Source organism: Amblyomma americanum, chromosome 2, assembly GCF_052857255.1.
Source record: "Amblyomma americanum isolate KBUSLIRL-KWMA chromosome 2, ASM5285725v1, whole genome shotgun sequence".
NCBI lineage: Eukaryota > Metazoa > Arthropoda > Arachnida > Ixodida > Ixodidae > Amblyomma > Amblyomma americanum.
Genome location: NC_135498.1, coordinates 109,592,281 through 109,612,140, shown reverse-complemented (window position 1 = coordinate 109,612,140; position 19,860 = coordinate 109,592,281). Strand labels below are relative to the sequence as shown.

At 44.6% G+C, this 19,860-nt stretch overlaps 1 protein-coding gene across 1 annotated transcript in view; it reads left to right on the top strand.

Moving 5' to 3' along the window:
* The window catches only part of LOC144118958 (phosphate-regulating neutral endopeptidase PHEX-like), a 47,539-nt gene that overhangs the window by 22,061 nt on the left and 5,618 nt on the right, over positions 1-19,860 (top strand). Inside the window, exons 15-21 of the mRNA XM_077651717.1 lie at positions 239-297; positions 2,640-2,691; positions 7,509-7,576; positions 8,632-8,762; positions 10,833-10,898; positions 12,894-13,001; positions 14,185-14,261. Coding sequence (XP_077507843.1) covers positions 239-297; positions 2,640-2,691; positions 7,509-7,576; positions 8,632-8,762; positions 10,833-10,898; positions 12,894-13,001; positions 14,185-14,261 — 561 coding nt within the window. The remainder of the gene's footprint in view (positions 1-238; positions 298-2,639; positions 2,692-7,508; positions 7,577-8,631; positions 8,763-10,832; positions 10,899-12,893; positions 13,002-14,184; positions 14,262-19,860) is intronic.

Sequence of the window (19,860 nt, the reverse complement as noted above, 5' to 3'; positions counted from 1 at the left end):
ACCGTAGGCAAAAGCACAGATATTTTCAATTTTTTTTTGTTTGACTCGAAGTGGTTGAGGGCGTTAAGAGTTCTTCAACTTAGTTTTTTTCGTGAGGAAGTTCTAATAAATGATGATTCAGAACTAGTTTTTTTTCGTTTCATTTCACAATGTTTCTAATGTATGTGAGCTTGCCGAAACCTATTATGAAGTATAAAATCTTATCAAAAGGTGTGTGTCTTTCTACGCATTTTTGCAGGTACACGGGGTCCATCTTCGATATCTACAGCACCTACCATTACGACCTAAATTCTTTGTGTGAGTATTGCCCACTTAATCAGTAATGCAGCCAACTCTATTCACTGCAGCGCTCAGTAGTGGCATAAAAGCGATAAAGAAAAGTTATTTGTCATCAACGAACTTAATACAAATGTATGCTCTTATTTACCAACACCCGAAAAGAAAATGCTAGAAATTCTTTAATTTTCACGCAATTAGGTGAAGCATCGCCCTTCAGATGCGACAAAAGGTATTATATCTTTAGAGAGGAATCAGGAATGATATTAGAAAAGAGAAAACAGTTGTCGCAAGTAAAACAATTCTTAGAAATGTCAAGTGTGAGTGTCACAGTGCTCAGTTATGTTGTCAAATAAACCATGTTGCTTCTTCCAGTGCCATATCGATAGAGCAGATAGCTAAGAATGGGGCCTTATAACAGACAGTGCCAGAACAGTGCCCCAAAACCAAGTGTACAAGATTGGTTCCACATTAAAAGCAACCAAGTCTAAACCATAAATTAATGATTTCGATTAGTATTTGACAGAAACACATTTCCTGTTTGCATATTATTTTTTTCTGCTGGCGTATAGTGTCGAAAACTCGTTTTCATCTTTACTAGCGAAACAACCATGGAATTCCTTTCTTGCTTAAACTAATTGTTCTTTTTCATATTGAAGGGTCCTGTACATGAACGCGTAGGGAAATCTCTCGACAACTGTGCACGACACGTCGTTCTTCTCAACGGCTTGTTCGAAATAAGCCCCAAGTCAATGGCTGTTGTTTCTGATGGCGCAGCCCCTGGGCTTGCAAAGGCGCCCTTTGCTGCTGCTGTCTACAGTGGATGCTAGGACGACCCAATGGAAGCTTCTGCACAACCCATGTATTCAGTTGTCTCCGAATAATCCCTGAGAGACACTCCTGGAAGTGTGAATTCGGCACCGTGGAATTGAAAAATCCAACAAAATTTTTTTCTAGTCTCATGACAAACTTCTTTATTTATTGGTACTTTAACTCGTATTGGCCGCTACAATTCTTGTCGCAAGGACGAAAAAATGGCTGTTTATCTCTGGTTAAAGCGGGAGCGACGCGATAGCTGCAGCTGGCCGAGTGGAAGTCGCTCAGTCGAATTTCAAACTCACACTTTCGCCGCTGCGTTTCGCTGGGCGTTCCTTCTTCATCTTCGTCTCTGGACGTGGATTCACTTTCTCTCCCTCTCCCCCTGTTCACTCCTCCCATCCCCCACCAGGTTTCGCCGGCACGCTGCGCCGCCGGCAGCTGCCACGGTGGCCACGGCGCCGCCACGCTGAAGGCTCGAAATGCTAGCCTAATGTAGGCGTGTGGCGCGCACACCAGCTGCGTGCTCTGACGTCTCTTCGCGCATGCGCACAACTGACGAGGCGGGCGGCGTGTGCTCCGCCGTCGGTGCAGCGGCGAGGCGCGCGGCGCGCTCACCAGCTGCGGACTATGACGCCACTTCGCGCATGCGCACAGCTGGCGGAACCACAGCTCAGCGCGCAGCTACGCTAACCTCGCGGAGTGGCCTGCGTAGTGTAGCTATCGCTAAAAAAAATTTAGCGCAACGACTGCCCCTTCTCGAGTACTACGCCGTCACTGGTTATTATGACAGCCTGTGTCGGCGGCGAAAACAACAGCCTTGCAATACTGCAGCAAATTTCTCGTTAGCTGAAGACGAAAACCAATGTCTGTCATATTTCGGAACCGACCGTACGCTGATTACTGACTTCGTGAGTAAAAGTACACAACTTCACTAATACTTCTATGTTGACGCCACTGAGCGGAGGTTCCTTCTGGAGGCACAGGTATTTCCAGCACTGCTTTCGTAGGGATTCTATCGACTGAAGTACTGCGTAATAAAGTATTTACGCTAAAACCAGAGCGGCGCATGGCCTGCAGACCTTGCGAAGTCTTCACCAGTTCATATCTCTCACAATGGCTTCTCTGTGAAATTGCATATGGCTTATGATATATCCTATTATGTACGCATACCCTCAAGAGACAGCACTTATAATTAGAAGGAACTTTACCTCCGCAATATTTTTCGCGCACCACGGCATGTTCTGAAGTGAATAGTGCACTAGTGAAATCATAAAATGTACCACCTAACCCTTAAACAATGTTACAATATACAGTAAGACAAGGTGTCGCGCTCTGAACAACGACTTCCCCTGAGCGGCGCCGTATCATACAAGTAGTGGCTTTAAGGGGGTGAGAATAGGAGGAAGCTGGGCTATCATCCCTTTTGCGAGAAAGTACATAAAGCACTCACAGAAAGCACACTGTGCACAGCGAGCATACTCTTCGCAGTTTTGGAAAATCAAAGCTGAATGAAGTGTCTTTAGGGTATACCGCTTTTATTCCAGACATTTCCCACGGCGCCTTCCATGGACCAATGTATGCAAGAGACAAGAACTTGTGAGTGAACAATTTTTTATCAAGAGATTGTAGGAAACAAGCACAAGTTACACTGTATGTTTTCAATGTAGACCCGAAAATGCTGTCCTAAATATCATTTTCAGCCTACATAGAACTGGCATCGCACCACCTGGGGATCTTTAACGTGCACTGACATCGCACAGCACATGGGCGCCGTAGCGTTTTTCCCCCATAAAAACGCAGCCGCCGCGGTCGGGTTCGAACCCGGGAACTCCGGATCAGTAGTCCAGTGGTTAGGGCGCTCGACTACTGATCCGGAGTTCCGGGGTTCGAAACCGACCACGGCGGCTGCGTTTTTATGGCGGGAAAACGCTAAGGCGCCCGTGTGCTGTTCGATGTCAGTGCACATTAAAGATCCCCAAGTGGTCGAAATTATTCCGGAGCCCTCCACTACGGCACCCCTTTCTTCCGTTCTTATTTCACTCCCTTCTTTATCGCCTCCCTTACGGCACAGTTCAGGTGTCCAACGATGCCCGTGTGCTGTTCGATGTCAGTGCACATTAAAGATCCCCAAGTGGTCGAAATTATTCCGGAGCCCTCCACTACGGCACCCCTTTCTTCCGTTCTTATTTCACTCCCTTCTTTATCGCCTCCCTTACGGCACAGTTCAGGTGTCCAACGATATATGAGACAGATACTGCGCCACTTCCTTTCCCCAAGAAACCATTTAGAATTAGAATTAGTCTGCATAGAAACGTCACGAACTGCGTTTAATATATAAAGAATATGGTATAAAACATTTACAACTAATCAGAGTGGCTGTCCGGACGAGTTGGTTTGCCATGACGGAACATATAGCGCTAAGAAACCAGCACGAACAAATTAAGAGACACCACGAGCGTTAACTTTAAACTGAAGTTATATTCATTGCATGTGAAGTTCTGATACAGGCTGAATATCGCAGAAATACTACCAGTCCATCATGCTGTGAGTCACCACATAAAAAACACTTACTTTTTATTTACATCATCAAGGAAATCAATTCTTTCTTTGAGAGCGAGATAGATGCTGCACAAACCATCCAGTTTTCAAAGACTAACATCCATTTTTCAAAGAATGCCGGAGCATAAGTAAAAATAAACAGCAACTAACACGTGAGATTGTAGAAGCCAGACAGATACGAAAACCGAAAGATAATTCTGTTAGTGCAGCATCTATATCGCTCTCAATGAAAGAATTTCATTTCCTTGATGATGTAAATAACAAGTAAGTGTGCATTATGTGGTGAAAAGAGCTACAACTGGGGCTAGTTGGAAATGCATCCTTGAAGGTATTGGTGAGCGCTACCAAAATACGGAAAGGGACGAACACACAAGACAAGCGCTTTCTAACAACTGTTGTCAGCGTCGTGTGCTCTTCCCTCTTCTGTGTATGACTTGACGTTAATATGTGTATATAGGCATGTTCCTTCAGATAATAAACAGTTGTTAGAAAGCGCTTGTCTTGTGTGTTCGTACCTTTCCGTATTTTGGTAGCGCTCACCAATACCTTCAAGGATTATGTGGTGACTCACGGAATGATAGCCTGGTAGAATTTCTGCATTATTCAGCCTGTATAAGAACTTCACATGCAATGAATAAACATCAGTTTAAAGTTAGCGCTCGTGGTGTCTTTTTTGTTCGTCCTGGTTTGTCAGCGCTATATGCCCCGTCTTTGACAACTACTATACTAACCTGCCTGGAGCAGACGGCCGCCGAATTTGTTTTTTCGCTTGCCTTTTCTCAAACCTAGGCTGTGACACTGTCGGTAGCTCCGTCCCGTAGTTTCTCGCCGTCTTCCGTCTTTTTCTTGTCTTCTTCCTTTCCCGGCTTTTTGCTTTGACGGAGGATACGTTCCCAAGCAGCACAGGTCATCGGCCCAATATTGCAACAGGATGGTCCCATCCTGGTCCTTTGTAGGGCAAGCTTTGCCAATACATTTCCAATGTTGGGCCAATTACTTGTGCTGCTTGGGTTGTTGCTAAGAGCATAGCCTAACATTTTCAGGTTCTGGGAATGCTTTTGGATGAAGAAGGACTGAAATGGTGCACAAATATTTCTCCGAAAGAGTGATAAAAACGTTCTAAATGGTGTGCGGAGGCTAACGGTGTGCCTTACCGCATGGGTCACCACGCTGACAAACGGTTAAAACACTTGAACGGAAAGGAGCAGTTCCGCGTGCGAAGGCTGCCCCAGGGCATGCTTAAGAGCAGAACGCTTGGTGCCCTAGAGCTTGATTCAAAAGTTTTTAGACTGCGGGCTTGCGTTTTGCAGCTCTTCGCAAGAAGATGGCGCATTTTTATGTAAAGTCAACATAGACGGAAACATTTCTTTCCTAATTTCTTTGAATAAATCTGCCCAACATCGCCGTCACGTTGACTGAGTTTTGTGAGAAGTATTTCGGTGTACCCTGCTGGTCCGTGGAATTACCCGCACATATAGTACAGTTGGAACTCTTGCATAGAATTTAATCTACCTCTTCATTTGGAAGCCGGTTTAACATTTACAGAAAACCAATATTAATAATAATAATAATAATAATAATAATAATAATAATAATAATAATAATAATAATAATAATAATAATAATAATAATAATAATAATAATAATAATTGGTTTTTGGGAAAGGAAATGGCGCAGTATCTGTCTCATATATCGTTGGACACCTGAACCGCGTCGTAAGGGAGGGATAAAGGAAAGAGTGAAAGAAGAGAGGAAGAGAGAGGTGCCGTAGTGGAGGGCTGCGGAATAATTTCGACCACCTGGGTATCTTTAACGTGCACTGACATCGCACAGCATACGGGCGCCTTAGCGTTCGGCCTCCATAAAAAAAAAAAAAAGCTTCTTTCAAGAATTTTCTGTCAAGCTGGCGCAACATGGGCCTCTCTGCGGACGACACACAGACAATCTGCGTGTTACTAATAGACACCTTCAGAACTGCTGAACACGATAGAAATTAATGAAAACAACGTTGTTACTTTGCTGTAAGATGGTGAGAGTGAATAAAGTCTTGCCAGCTTTGATGCGCCCCCACAGGACGATAATTACTTCGCAACCTTGTATCCAATCTTTGAGGATTGCTACAGCCTTCTCTGACATACGTTTGACGCACGAACGTTTTTAATCCGCAAGAACATCGTCAAAAGCCACCGAGTGAATAGAATTTTGGATACTCTTTTTTTACTCATTTCCCATGCCCGAAAATTTGAGGTAATATGACACATGCACCCAATAAAAATACCACACTGCAGGGAGTCCTAACAAACGTAAAACAAATGCTAAAAATGTTCTATCTCGTAGTAAGGATCTTGAATCAGTAGCAGTTGCAATCGGCCACAAAAGTTCACTTGCAGGCTAATAGGATGTAGCTAAGCACGTTTCTGTAAGGACCGGGATGCATAGAACATGTGTTCCAGCTGCACACACCATAGATCAGATTTGTTTTGCTTTTTCCAATGCTATGAAAACTTAGGCATGTAACTTTCAGAAGCATTATTGCTTCGAACGCTCTCTAATCTGTATAATCTAAACTTTTGAAATCTGCTGTAGTATGCTTCAAGGTAAACCGGACAATGTGCTGTAAACAGCTGAGAGCAATTATGCGCTCGGTTTTGTTTGTGGATAACGCCGCACTTTTTTGAATCCTTATCTTGAGGTGGTCCTCCAATATTCATTTATGCAACTGATGTGCTCAAGGTACAGAGCATACAAATGGCCTTACAGGGCACCTGAGATACTCAGTCGCATCAAGTAGGCTATTGTTACGTGACGTTAAAGCGAAGAACTAGACGTGATGAGAGATGGCGATGATATAATTTAATGGCTGCGGGTCTAGCATGAGCGCTGCTACCTGTGCCACTGCCTGATTTTCTTCGTCTTCTAATCGTCACATGACTCGGGGCTACGGAGCGATCGTCCCGATCGCGCGAACTACAAGAATGGTAGTGACGATGAAACGCAGAACGCGACGATGGTCGTGGCAGAAGGGATGCGCAGGGAAGAGAAGATGAAGGGATTGCTGTCACGACAAAAGCGATGAACAGATGATGAGCGGATGAAACTAGGTCCACGAAGACTGAGGAGCCACCGGTCTCCGGAAGTCAACGCCGAGGCCTGTGGGCGCACCCAACACCAGGGGCTGACGTACTGTGTTCTCATGTGTGGGTGGGTGGTCAGTGGGGTTCCTGGTCAGTAGCGGCGGTCTCGGTTAAGCGGGGACGTAGGTCGTCGATTCTCATGTGTGGGCGGTCAGTGAGGTGTCAGGTCAGTGGCGGCGGTAGTCGTGTCTTCTGATTCGGGCGTTGGGCGGGGCGGAGGACAGCGCTGGCGTCTGGGCGTACCTGGCAGGCTGGGGAAGCGCCGGGAGGTTGGAAGCCACGAGCACTCCACAGAAGACCTCGGTGGACCACAGGCTCCTAAGCTCCGGGACCGGGATGATAAATGCACCTAGCATCTCACCCGAAATGTTACGCGACGGCAAGCAGAAGAACTAGACGTGATGAGAGATGGCGATGACATCATTTAATGGCAGCGGGCCTAGCATGAGCGCTCATACCTGTGCCACTGCCCGCTTAATCGTCCTCTAGTCCGTCACAATATAAGCCCGTGCTTCAGTGGGTATTAACGATCAGTTTCTGTGCGTTTCCTTATGAAGGAAAAGTATTAAAGATGCTCGACGGCAGCACGCATACCTTTAAATTATCTTTCCTGGACGTCAATAAACGAACTTCGAGGTCCTATGCCATTTTTAGTCCCAGGCGGTAAAAGAAACTTATCATTTTTCATCATGCGTGCATCGCTTTTTTCCTCTTTTCTAGGCTACTGGACCTAGTGAAGAGCGGATATCGAATTGGCAGAAACCTTTTGAAAGCGATCGACGAAAGGGGTGAGTGTAACATGGAAATTATGGCCAACCTTGTAATGAAAAGAGAAATGCGGGTAAAAGCCCCAGATCATTTTAGCGGTGGCCTAATGATTCAAGCATCCGCCTCATCTGCGGTAGTTGCCGTGTTTTTTTCTTTGTGCCGGCGGGTGTTAGTGGCTTCGAACTGGTGCAAACTTATGGCCTTGTGCGCCGCTTCTCAGGGATGAAACGCATGAAAACCTTGGTGCTTGACCTCGTCTGAGACAGACCAAACAAATTACACATGGTGCTCTTTGGTCAAGCCGTCCTTGCGAGATTAAAACAAAATCGTATTCAAAGGCCCACATCATGTTTTACGCGAAAGCGTTAGTATCCCCATGTCAGAAAAGAATTTTCCGGCTCGCGTTAGCGACGGTTTCAAGCCTCGCAGAAGAAGCGACCGGTGCACACAGATGGAATGTGGTGCCTGCAAACTAGGTCACATCACTTTGTAATGTCATCAAAACTTGCCACTTTGGCACGTGGTCGTCACCTTCCTGCCGGATTGTGAGTAAACTTCCCAGTGCGGCAAATGGCAGTTAAATGAAATACTTGCCGCGAGAGATTGCTCGGGACTAGCAACGTTGGTCTCACGAGCTCCACCGGCGGCTGTGTTCAGAACAGCCGCCTGCCGGGGCAGTGGCCCGTAGTTCAACCGTTGCACCACTATGCCAGTAGTGATATGCTAACTCCTACCGATCTATGAATATAAAGTACATTATGATCAATTCCGCATACAAGGGCAGTACTTCTTTAACACTATCGCGTTATACCCTTAAGGCGGAGCCTAAGTGAGCTCTCCAGATTTTTGCTAATGCGCCAAGAATGGTAACTGATACAACTTAAAAGTGGCACATTTCCTGACATGGTTACCGCTTTAGAAGAATAGCTACATTCCTCGGTGTCGTCGGGATGCAATAAGAAAAGTTTTAACTTGTTTGCTTGCAAGCTCGTTCATACAAAGCATCTGTGGCTGTTCCTTCGATACCTAATTGCTTCTCTGCCTGTACCGCTGTCTGTTGCTGTCCTTTCATCAGGAGGTTACATCGACTCCGACCACGTGCGCGAGGACTGGATGGGGTACTACACCCGCCAGAGGCTGATGGCCAACAAGCAGTGCGTCTTCAAGCAATACGCCAACAAGCGAGTTTCTGAGAGCCGCCTCAAGGTGAGCTCCATTATTGTCTCATTTGTCACCGTCTTTTGCGGCGGCGAAATTGTATGGAAACCTGAAAGTAAAGACTTCAGCTGTAACCGTTGTAACTAGAGTTTTTGTCGCATTGTACAGATGCTTTTTAGTTAAAGGGGCTGACTAGCCATTTAGCCGCGTTCTTATGCTTTTTATTATACTTACTGCTGTTTTTAGTAAGCAATTATTTGGTCTGGGAAAATCTGCATATAATATGTCAGTGCGTACAATTGTTTTACGACTACCGAACGTGTTTGTCCCATTGAAAGGCAGGCATCAGGTAATGCTGCATAAGGACCAATAGTGACACATCCTTGAAAAGTTGGCCCAGATTTTGGACTAATGAATGAGTAATCGCATATTCCCAAAGCTCAGTGCACTAATCTCTTAACTGGTAGGCAGGGCAGCCACATAAATGCAAGCATGCTGCATTTATTTTGCTAGCCTATGGCTTTATGAATCGATGGTGTCTAGGGCACAGTCAGATGACAACGTGTTTAACCTTTATTTATGTTCACCTAAACAATTGCGTTTTCTAAATTTCTATAAAATTCAACTTTAAACGTATTCATGTATAGAACGCTTGCGACAGTAATGCAGCAATGCTTTAGCGTCGAGCAACATTGCACACTTCATTATCAGACCAGCACGACAACTAATCTATGTAGGTGTGAGCTAAGTCAATTCATGCGCACTGTCCCGAAAGGCTGCTTCCCTTGTGTGGCATAATAGGTTCCTTGCAAAATATCCTCTAGCACTCTGAAAGCTGGGCGTGGTGAAATAAGATGGTTTGGTATCCTACTTTTTCTTCATTCCTTGCTTCAAAGAGAACGGAGCTATTTTTCTTTTAATCAACTTTTTATCTCCCTAAAGAAAATGCTTGCCGTAACGCAATGCGCGGCAGAGCTTAAGCACCGCTGTTTATCATTGGCTACATTTTACATCGATCAAAGCGTTCATTACAGTAAGCGCAAAAGTCTCTTGTGTGAAAGACTCCTGGGCGAATTTTTGGGACTTTGCATACAACCGTGTTTTTTCATATTCAGAGGACATAGGCAAGACAATTTCCAATAATAAATCATTGAACTAAACAATATAGGTAAAGATGCGTTGAGCCTTATTGCTGATTTTGACAATTGTTTTACTCAGGCGGCCACGAAGTGATATTAGGATAGCTGCTCTATATACACTCGTAAAATTGTAAGATGTCTTGCGTGGAACAGCTAGTGCAGCGCCGAAATTGCAATTCTTTACGGATAAAACGCTATAATTTTGCTCACATTGATAAAAAGTCATCAAAATTCGCGATTAATAAATGTTTTTGAAGGAAGCATGAAGTTTACATGCAGCAACTGTTATGTTAAGTTTTCTATAAAGAAGGAAGTGTTCATACCGCACCAGAAGTGCTGGACATCTTTCGCGTCACATCCCAAGTACGATTTCGAAATCAGCATGCACTTTGTTTTTCACATATCAACTGCTGTAAAGCCACACTTTGAAATATTTTAATGTTCTGGTGTTTGCACTCCTCAAGGCTACAAAATAATCAGCAAAATCGTAACTTGAAAAAAAAGGTAACAAAAGACAAGAGACAAGTGTTCACGCCACAACGACTGGTCTTTTGTGGCTGTTTTTTTTTTCAAGTTACAATGTACCAACTGGCCCAAATTTCAACCCTTCTGTAAAGCAAGATGCTGAGGGAAGCTCCAGAATGTGCACCGCTCAAAGTTTATGTTCATCTCCTTTCGACAGGTTAGCAGATATTGTCAGCAAAAAAAAAAAGGTTCGACAACATTTTAGTTTCTTACTGGGGTTAAAAACTATGAGTTCTCTCCTGGGCCTTCTTTCAGTCGTTTCTAGAATGGACACATGTATGGTACCTGTCAAAAATTAATAAGTTCGTTGCTGCGAACTCTCCACTTCTTTTTGGTGCTGCATATTCTTGCAAGCCTATAGCTCTTGCTTAAAGCATAATTTTCTTGAGTAGATCTGCACGGGCATTTCGCCTGAATTTTAACTGCAAATTTAGTCTGTCTCGGTATCTTGCAGCTGAATGCCAACGCTACCATTGACGAAGACATGACTGACGTCGCCATCATCACACCGCTCCTCAGGGTGCGTATGCAGCCGACCACAGTCGCGAAATGTGGTGAAAGTTTCAGTTTGTCTATTCAATAAAGGCCGAGTTTGGGCGAGTTATGTGTATTAGGGCGCTGAAATATTTAACGCTTTGATTTCTCAGTGCAGAAAAAGAAAGCGCAGGAGCGCGTACCATATAACTGCAAATGTACACTTGCCACTAAAAAAAAAGAAAAGATTAGCAAAGTGATGTCACCGGAGCGGCGAAAACGGCTGGTACAGCACCATGCTTTGCGAACTCATCTGGCACTTTTCTTATCGGCGTGTTCACAACCTCAGCGCCGAGCGTTGCTGTCTGCCACTTCTGCTAGTGCAAATCATTTTTTACTCGCTATTGTACCTACGTAGGCAGAGCACCGAACGCGAAAATTCGGAGGCCGTGAGTTTTGATCACACCGGCGACATGTGGTTGTTTTTCTTCTGCCTTCAAATACATTAAAATTCAACCATAATATTACTATAGCATTAACTTCTAATTGACCAACAGCACAAATCATGAAAAGCACAGAAATATTCCTTTATGCTGTTCCTTCTTTAAATGACTGTCAGCTTCCTTTAAACATGAGCCCTTTGACAAAACTCTCTGGACCTGTTTGGAAACGGTGTTGAAAATTGCGAAGGACTTCTTTCAGTTTCATTCTGGCGATTTATCTTCCAATAATAGACTAAGTAAACCTTACCACTTTGTCATGCCGAATGGTAAATGGATTTATTAAGCGTTTGCTCTGCAATAATTTCACAGATATTGCATCTACATTTTCTGCGTGGTTCGTCTTTAGGTTTGCATTAAAGTCTTTTGGCATGCTTTTAGCAGGCGCTGCAGAACACTATGATTTCCTTAATCTATACTGATTATTGAATTCCTAATGCAAATATGAAGTCTCAAAAATAATTATTCAACGGCTCTTCTTTCTTTCTTTTTGAACATTTATTTAAACTGTAGGCAGTATGCTTTAAAAAGAAGGTTTGCGAAATGTGTGTTTGTACGTGAGCCAAGATCCGATTATAAAGTGAGTGCTGAGGCGAAAAAAGGGTATGGATCCAGCGCTCAGAACTACACTGCGCTTTTATTGTGCCACGTTTGCAAACGCGGCGACTTTTTGCTGCTTGCTCCGTTGTTGCCTTTTTATGTGCCGCGCTACGGTCGGTGGCTTTCTAAACTATTTAATGCGTAATGAGGAAAAGGACATGGACTTCCGGAAAAGTAATTTTAAATTTACCGGCGCGAAAAACAAGGGCATGAAGTAGACAGACAAATGCGGACTCGCAGCTAAGTTAATCAAGCACAGATCACATAGTCATGCCAAGGAACACTCCAGAACACGCAATCACCAAAAAGCATACAGAAAATCAAAGCTCATTGACGGCCCTGAAAACCGACTCGGTAAAGATAGCCTTACTTACTGCTAGCTAACCCAGGCCCATATATGAATTTTGATTTTCAGCATGCTTTTTATCGATTACGTGGTTTGTGTGCTTGGCGTAGCCATGTAATCTCTGTTTGCTTTAATAAATAAACAGTTGCGATGCAGCGCTTCTCAAGTCTACTCCACGTCCTTGTCTTTACGCTGGAAATTTTAAAATCATGCCATGTAAACTTTCCAGATGTCTATTTTTAAGGAAAACAATGCATATAGGACGGATTGGAAGAACTGGTCACGCGCAGCGGCGGGTCGTAACTACCCGCGGCCGGAGCGTTGCCCAGTCATGCTGCGCCACAAACAAGTGCAAAGTTGGTAGCCACTCTTTTACTGTTTTGACCTTTATGGGAATTCGAATTCAGTTCCTATTACAACGCATGGAAGCCTGAACAACTTCAGCTCTAGTGGCTATTTGTTGAGACTGAAGCCAGAATATCACGCGTATCTTGAATACTGAGTATTGATGGGGAATGCTTGAGTGAGATGCAGCACTTCCTGGGAGTAATCACAATCTACTGAGCTTTTTTCCTTGAATTCTTCGTGCACGCAGTTCTACAGAAAACTGATCTACGAGAAGGCGTACCCGTTCCCCGACTACAGGCTCCAGGGTCTGCACCACGTGTCCTCCGATCAGCTTTTCTTCTACTCCCTGGCAGAGGTGCGAGAAGGCGGGCAGCGTGCGTAGTTCGCTGGAGCTAAAAAAAATAGGTTTGGTTTATGGGACTTTAACGTCCCAAAGCGACTCAGGCTATGAGAGACGCCGTAGGGAAGGGCTCCAGAAATTTAGACCACCTGGCATTCTTTAACGTGTACTGACATCGCACAGTACACGGGCCTCTAGAATTTCACCTCTATTGAAATTCGACCGCCGCGGCGAGGATCGAACCCGCGTATTTCGGGCCAGCAGCCGAGCGCCGTAACCACTCAGCCACCGCGGCGGCTCGCTACAAAAAAAAAAAAAAAGCCTTGCACTACGACCAATAATATGCGGTGTAAAGTGCCTAAATATCTATATTCCTCAGCCTAAGTTGATCAGATGTTAGAGATTCTCCCAAGTTTAACCGAAGTTGGAGCTACACTTCCTTGCAGTCTTTCTTTGCTGCTGAAATACAAAGAAAAAAAGACAGTTCTGTATTTGCGCACCTCTTCTGTTGCAAGCTAATCATTTAGATGAAATTGATTTTGCCGGTGGATACATTTTAGCAGTACTGTTGACGAGAAGTTAATAAACGTATTCCTCAAAGTATTACTTACCTCCGAGCGCACTGACTTCCGTGGCTCTCCACTATGCTTTCGGCCTGTAACTCCCAAAAGGAAGCTTTCGCAAATGCGCTTTTTAAAAATAACTTTGCTGATGTCTGTTCGTGGTGATGCTGTTAAAAACTCACACTCAGGAGAGAATTAGCCATTAAGGTAAAATATCTCTAGATTCGAAGCCATATTTTCCATGCTTTCATACTAGGTCTCTAAGAAAGTCCAATTTTCTGAAGTTCTGCCGCAAAGCAGCGTGCCATAACAGCAGAGTAATTCTCGTTATACCGACAGCATTAGCTCTAGTAGTGTACGACTGCTGCGGCGTAGACAGCACTAGCTTTGCTTTTACTGATGATGTGCAGTCGGCAAAGAGGCAGTTCTATCTTGCAGGCAGGAGTACCATAGAAGCTGGGTTGGTGCGCAAGGATTTCGTTCCCAAATAACTAGGAGGATTACTCGAGAACATTCGTCTTTTGAGCCTTCGAGTGTGAATATATACGGATTCTTTATCGGCTGGTGTTGTTTCCAACGTATTACTGCTTAGGCTGCTGTACCTGGTGCTAATTCCCTTCTTTGGTGTCCTGCAGTCATTCTGCGAAAAGACCACGCGTGAAGCAGTTGACGAGCTGATTACCAACGGAACCTTCAGCCCCAACAAGTACCGGTAAGACGCCACTGTCATGAAAATTTATTTTTAATTTTTCCAGGTGCATCTCCCAACCTGCTTGGCGTAGGCTAACGTGATACCAGATGGTCTGGTGTTTATGTTTGCCTTCACCGAGCAAAATGATTACCCTTAGCGTTATGAGTGGCCTGCCAATTTTAAACGTCCTTCTAGACCACTCGATCTCCTAAACTTGGTCGCGCGGCGCTCTGATGATAGGGTGGCAGGTTGGAGAATTGTCATTGAAACGGGAACATTCTTTAAAATCTTTAACTACTCTGTCAAACTTACTGGTTCACTGGCGAGCAAAAAAATTTAGTCCAAATGACCGATGAGCGGAATGGGCAATATCACACGCGGCGCTCCGCCTAAAAAAAACTTGATAACGGGAACGACCGGGCCTTCCCGATCTTAAGTCTAAAGGTACATTAACAAAGATTCATTGCCTGTGAAGAATTTTCTGCCTTTGCTTTTGTACAAAAGTCTTGCTTAGTGTAAAACAATAATAAAAATGAAGATGTTGCTGCTCATGACGACCGCGATAAAAAGAAAGATTATGTGCAAAGTCAAGCATGGCCGGCCAACACGGAAATCAGCATAGTGCCGCTCCGACGCTCGAGAAGCGCGTGCCTGAGTAAGGTTGCTTCCTCCGACTTTCCCTCACCCCAGCAACCCATCATTCCATGACCTACGGATATTGCGCTTCGATTCACTACGCCTCCTGAAAACAACAACGGTCTTAAATAGTATCGTAAGAAACCACCACCCCTTCCATATGTCCCTCTTCCATACATCATCGCGCACTACAAGAAATGTATTATTAGGCAACTTTTATCAACCTCCCACGCAGAAGGTTTATGGAGAACGACGGCTCTCTTTCATTGGTGTTCTGATATGAAGTACTATTCCACAAGAAATAAAATACGCTCAAAATTGTGCACTTACGGCTAAAAAATTTTTTCAGCGCATGCAATAAATATGTTAAAGGGCATCTATCTGCTCTTCTTATCTCATTTATTTTTGTAATTTAGCATGCACGATGTTTTTGAATTGAAGCGACTGTTCCTTGTTATGGTTTCTTTTTGTCATTTTTATTACGTATATATTCCGCTCTCCATACTTCCAAGTTTTTATTGTGCATGTGACGAAGTGCCTGCATTATAGAATTTCATTTTTTGGACCCACAACTAGCTTGCAGCTACGGGTCAAGACTGTGCTATACAAAATTTTATTGTGTTTTTATGGATAAATAAAGAATTTAAATTTGACCGCCCCCCCCCCCCCAAGAAAAAAAAAATTGACGGTGGTTTGGCTCTGGTTAAACCTTGAGTGACGCGATAGCTACAGCTGGCTGGGCGGAACTTGCTCAGTTGAATTGCAAAGTCAGTCATTCGCCACTCCGTTTCGCTGGGCGTTCCTTCTTCATCGTCGTCCCACTCGACACGCCGCATGCGCAAAGCTGTTGCAGCTCGGTTTCGCCGGCGCGCCACGGCGCCAGCAGCAGCAGCTGCTCCACATAACCTGGCTGGTCACGTGACCAACGTGATCAGGCACGGCGCCGCGCCGCCGGCAGCTTCTCTGCACCACGCGACCAACCACGTGACAGCGTGGCGGCGCAGCCATGGGGTGGCGGCGCCGCCACGCTGAAGGTTCGAAATGCTACTGTAATGTAGCTATCGCTACAAAAGTGGGAATGCCCTGCCACTGTCGCTATCGGTGTGTTAGCAGACTGATGTGCCGGGCGGCTCGATTTTGCTCTTTGGGTTGTCTGTTACTCGTGCTAACCTTTTCTACTAATGACCGTATTATCTAGAAATCTCCTTTTGTAGAGCGCGGCACTTATGCACACATTCTTGGGTTGAGCCGCTTCGCCGTCCTCGTCGGCGTAACCAACCGCGAGAGGAAGGGAGGTGAGCGAGTGTGCTCCCCTCGAGACCGGTTGTGCCAGGCAAACGAAAGTAGCGCCTCTCGCTGCTAGATGGCGCCTGAGTGATGCGCACCCTTAGCGTGCCGTTATCGCCATTCTCCATGTGCGGAGGTAGATCGCTAGGGAGGCGAGGTCTAGCTACGGCGGCACGCGCATGCATGCCTTGACTCGCGCAGTCGCGCAACGCTCCGCTTCGTTGGTGGGCGGTGCTGTGAAATGTGCTGCGCGCAGCAGCTTGAACACATCTCCGTTCTTTTTCTGACCACAATGCCGCCTTTATTACATTCAGACTGGGAGACGAGTATTACCTACAGAAACTGTCCATAGAAAATACGGTGCTTTGTAACTTTACATACATACACGTCTCTGTCTATTTCTTAAGCTCAATATATCGCCAAATGAAAACACCTGCACAGCTGCGCTCAAATTTAGCATCATAGAGTATCATAGTTATTCTTAGAATTTCCAAATTGAAATTTTATTGCGTTTACGCCGGGCTAATTTTGAAACATGTACTATTTTGTTCAGATCTCTACCCTCCTTTTAGGCGAGCAATTATCAATCCGTTTTTTCACTAACGTCTGCAGCAGATGCATTCACGTTACCCTCGTTACTGTAAACCATAAAACCTCGAGGAAGGTGATTGTGCGTGGGGACACAAAAAACAAGACACGTCAAAACAGCGCGGAAAAACCGCAAAACCATAAAACAGCACGGGAAAACGGCACAGCGAAAAAAACAGCATGCAGACAAAACAGGACAGGGAAAAAGCAGCACTTGTAAAAACAAAACGCCGGACAAAACGGCCTAGCGACAAATCAGCACAGCCAAATAGCAGCACGACGACATAAGAACGCAGAGAAAAATCAGGACGACAAAACAGCACATCAGGGTAAACTGCAGCGCTACAGGAAGGATGTACTACCATAGCCACAGCCGCAAACAATAAATCACAACGCATGCGGCAACGACCTTAGGAGTTAGTGAGTGCTCGTTTCACTCCTTTATTAAAAAGCAAAGTAGGCTCATCCATTGAGGAAAAGAGTTATTTTAACGGTGCATACGACAGAACTAGTAGTTATGTAGCCTTTGTTTACATGGCTTCAATGATCGTTTTTTCTGTATTATGTAAGAAAATCTGCACAACCGAGGGTTAAAATTGCCCTGGCATCTGCTCTGCGGTCGAATGCCGCGGGTAGTTTATCTTGTCTTATTTGCCCCAAATCCTTATTCTTTCTTTTGCTTACCCTCCAAATCTTCTGGCCCGATTGGGTAATGAACATCCTGTGGAAGGAAATTCCCTGCGTTTATTATACAACTCTGCTTCAGTAGGCTCCCACCTGTGTTAAGTTTTCTTATAGTAACTTTTAAACAAAAGAGTCAAATTTGGCGAAATATCGGCTCATGTTATCCTGCCATCGTTAAAAGTAAGTTCACATACTGGCTATTTTTATTGTATGAAGGCCTTGTAGCTCGCTCAAAACAAAATTTCTGCAGCTTCAAAGGCAGACATCCTGTTTTTTGAAGAATAAGAACTTTTGTTACACCCAGAACCCTGCGTCGGGCGTATTTGCAAGAATTCAGCAGCATGATGGTCAACCTGCAGAATTGATGCTTCCAGAACAACTACTTCATCGTTATTCAGTCCATTACCCGCCAAAAAAGTCGATATTTGATATTGCAAACATTACCCTATCCTGTTCCTTATTGAGCCTGCGAAACGAGCACTCGCTTACTCCAAAGCTCGCTGCCGCACAAAATGTGATTTACCGTTTGCGGTTATGGCTAGGATTGTTCACCCCTCCAGCAAATCTGCACTACTCCGATGTGCTGTTGTGCCGTTCTGCTTTTTTTCCCCTGTGCTCTTCTGTCGTCGTGCTGCTTTTTCGGTGTGTTGTTCTGCCCGGCGTGCTGTTTTCATTCGGGCTGTTTCTACCTGTGCTGTTATTTAGCGGTGCTCTATTTGTGCGCAGTTTTGCTAACAATTGCACCACTTGCTGCACATATGACGTCCTATTGGTAAAAATTTCTTTGTGCGTTCGTGTCCTGATACACCCTCATGATACTTAAAACAGAAGAGAGTTAAAACCTTTTGAGTTATCATACCTCTGAGAGCTAGTTAGCAACGCCCTGTATGGAAAACACTATTTTACGGTCACAAGGTCCGTATTGCCAAATCGTGGACACAAGTTTCTTTTCGTATTCGGGGCGATGCTGTTGGCGATGCCGGCTGGTAGAAGCTTCTATATATTGTTGGCAGTGTAGCTTATGACTAACTTTTCAGGAGGCAATTTTGGCGCGAACATTTGAAAATTCTGCATGTGTCTCATGACTATCATGATCCAAAAATAAGCTGTGAATCGTGCATTTCCTGAATTATTTTTTGTATAAGCGTTTAGTTAAAACTTCATCTATGACGCCAATTTCGCGGTATCTGCGGTATTAACCACCTTGCATGATTTTAAATGCCCTTTCTTTGGGGGCGAGAATACTACCTTCACCAAGCCCTACATTAACTCCATTATTTTGCCACAGTTCTCACCCAAACGCAAACTGTACCCACGAAACTTCTCCTATACGAATGTCCACGCGACAAAGGCCCGGAGTTCTGGCGGATCTCGAACTTCGCACAGTGGGAGGCCGCGTCGGTCAGCTCCGTCCCGCAGAAACAACGCCGGGTACTGAGACGAACCATAGAGGTCGCCGAGCGCCAAAAGCTCATGGCCACCTCACAGGCTTTGATTTCACCCCCATACTCTCCTACACATTCTACACTCCAATCAAAAGACTGTTGCACGAAGAGTACTCTGAACAATGGACTGTGTTTTAATTATTACTGACCACACGTCTGAAGCTCCGTTTTTACTTAGGCATGTGAGGAACGTACTTATTGAAAATAAAAATGTCATACATTCAGATCAGAAAGTGCTTTCAATTATAAATAAAAGAGGTAAAGATTAGTGCTTGTTCACGCCCTGGATCAGTATCTGCAGTAAAAATTTCCATGTTGCGAGGCTGCCTCGCAGAAATTTTTGTTTTCTTCGGACGAAGAGTGGTCCCGTCAGTGCCAAATGCGCAAGCTGGAGCGGTAACTAAACAAAAAAATGTTCATTTATTTTCATGCCGTGAGGAATTTTCGTATTTATTTAAGCTTAGCTAAATAAATGAGTATTGCATTTGTACTCCTGACTGGAAAAAAAAAAAACTCAACCAGCACTTCTGCGCCTGTTTTTATACCGTTGAGGAAGTTAAGGCATGGCTACATGCCCGTCTCCGAGATATGATCCAATTAACTGTTTTGATAATCTATAAGAATCTGCTAATGTATAAAAATCTATACTGCACTCTGTGGAAAGGCTGTGATTGGCTTTGACGATAAGATTTCGCGTCCGGGTCTTGGCCTGCTTGTTTTATAACTTTCTGGTATGCCCCCAACGCAGCAACATTGCCTGCAAACTTTCTGTGCAAACCAGGAAGTTTAGCAAAGTGCATTTTAAGGCATCCAACATATATCGACCGGTTCAACCCGCGGCCATAAAATTACTTTCTACCCACTAGAGTAGACATGGCTCACCTGAGGTGTTGAAGAACATATCTTTTCTATCAAAATTAGCTGGTTTAGAAAAACGAGATGCAATGTACAGCACAAGAAATATAGCACAATGGAACGTA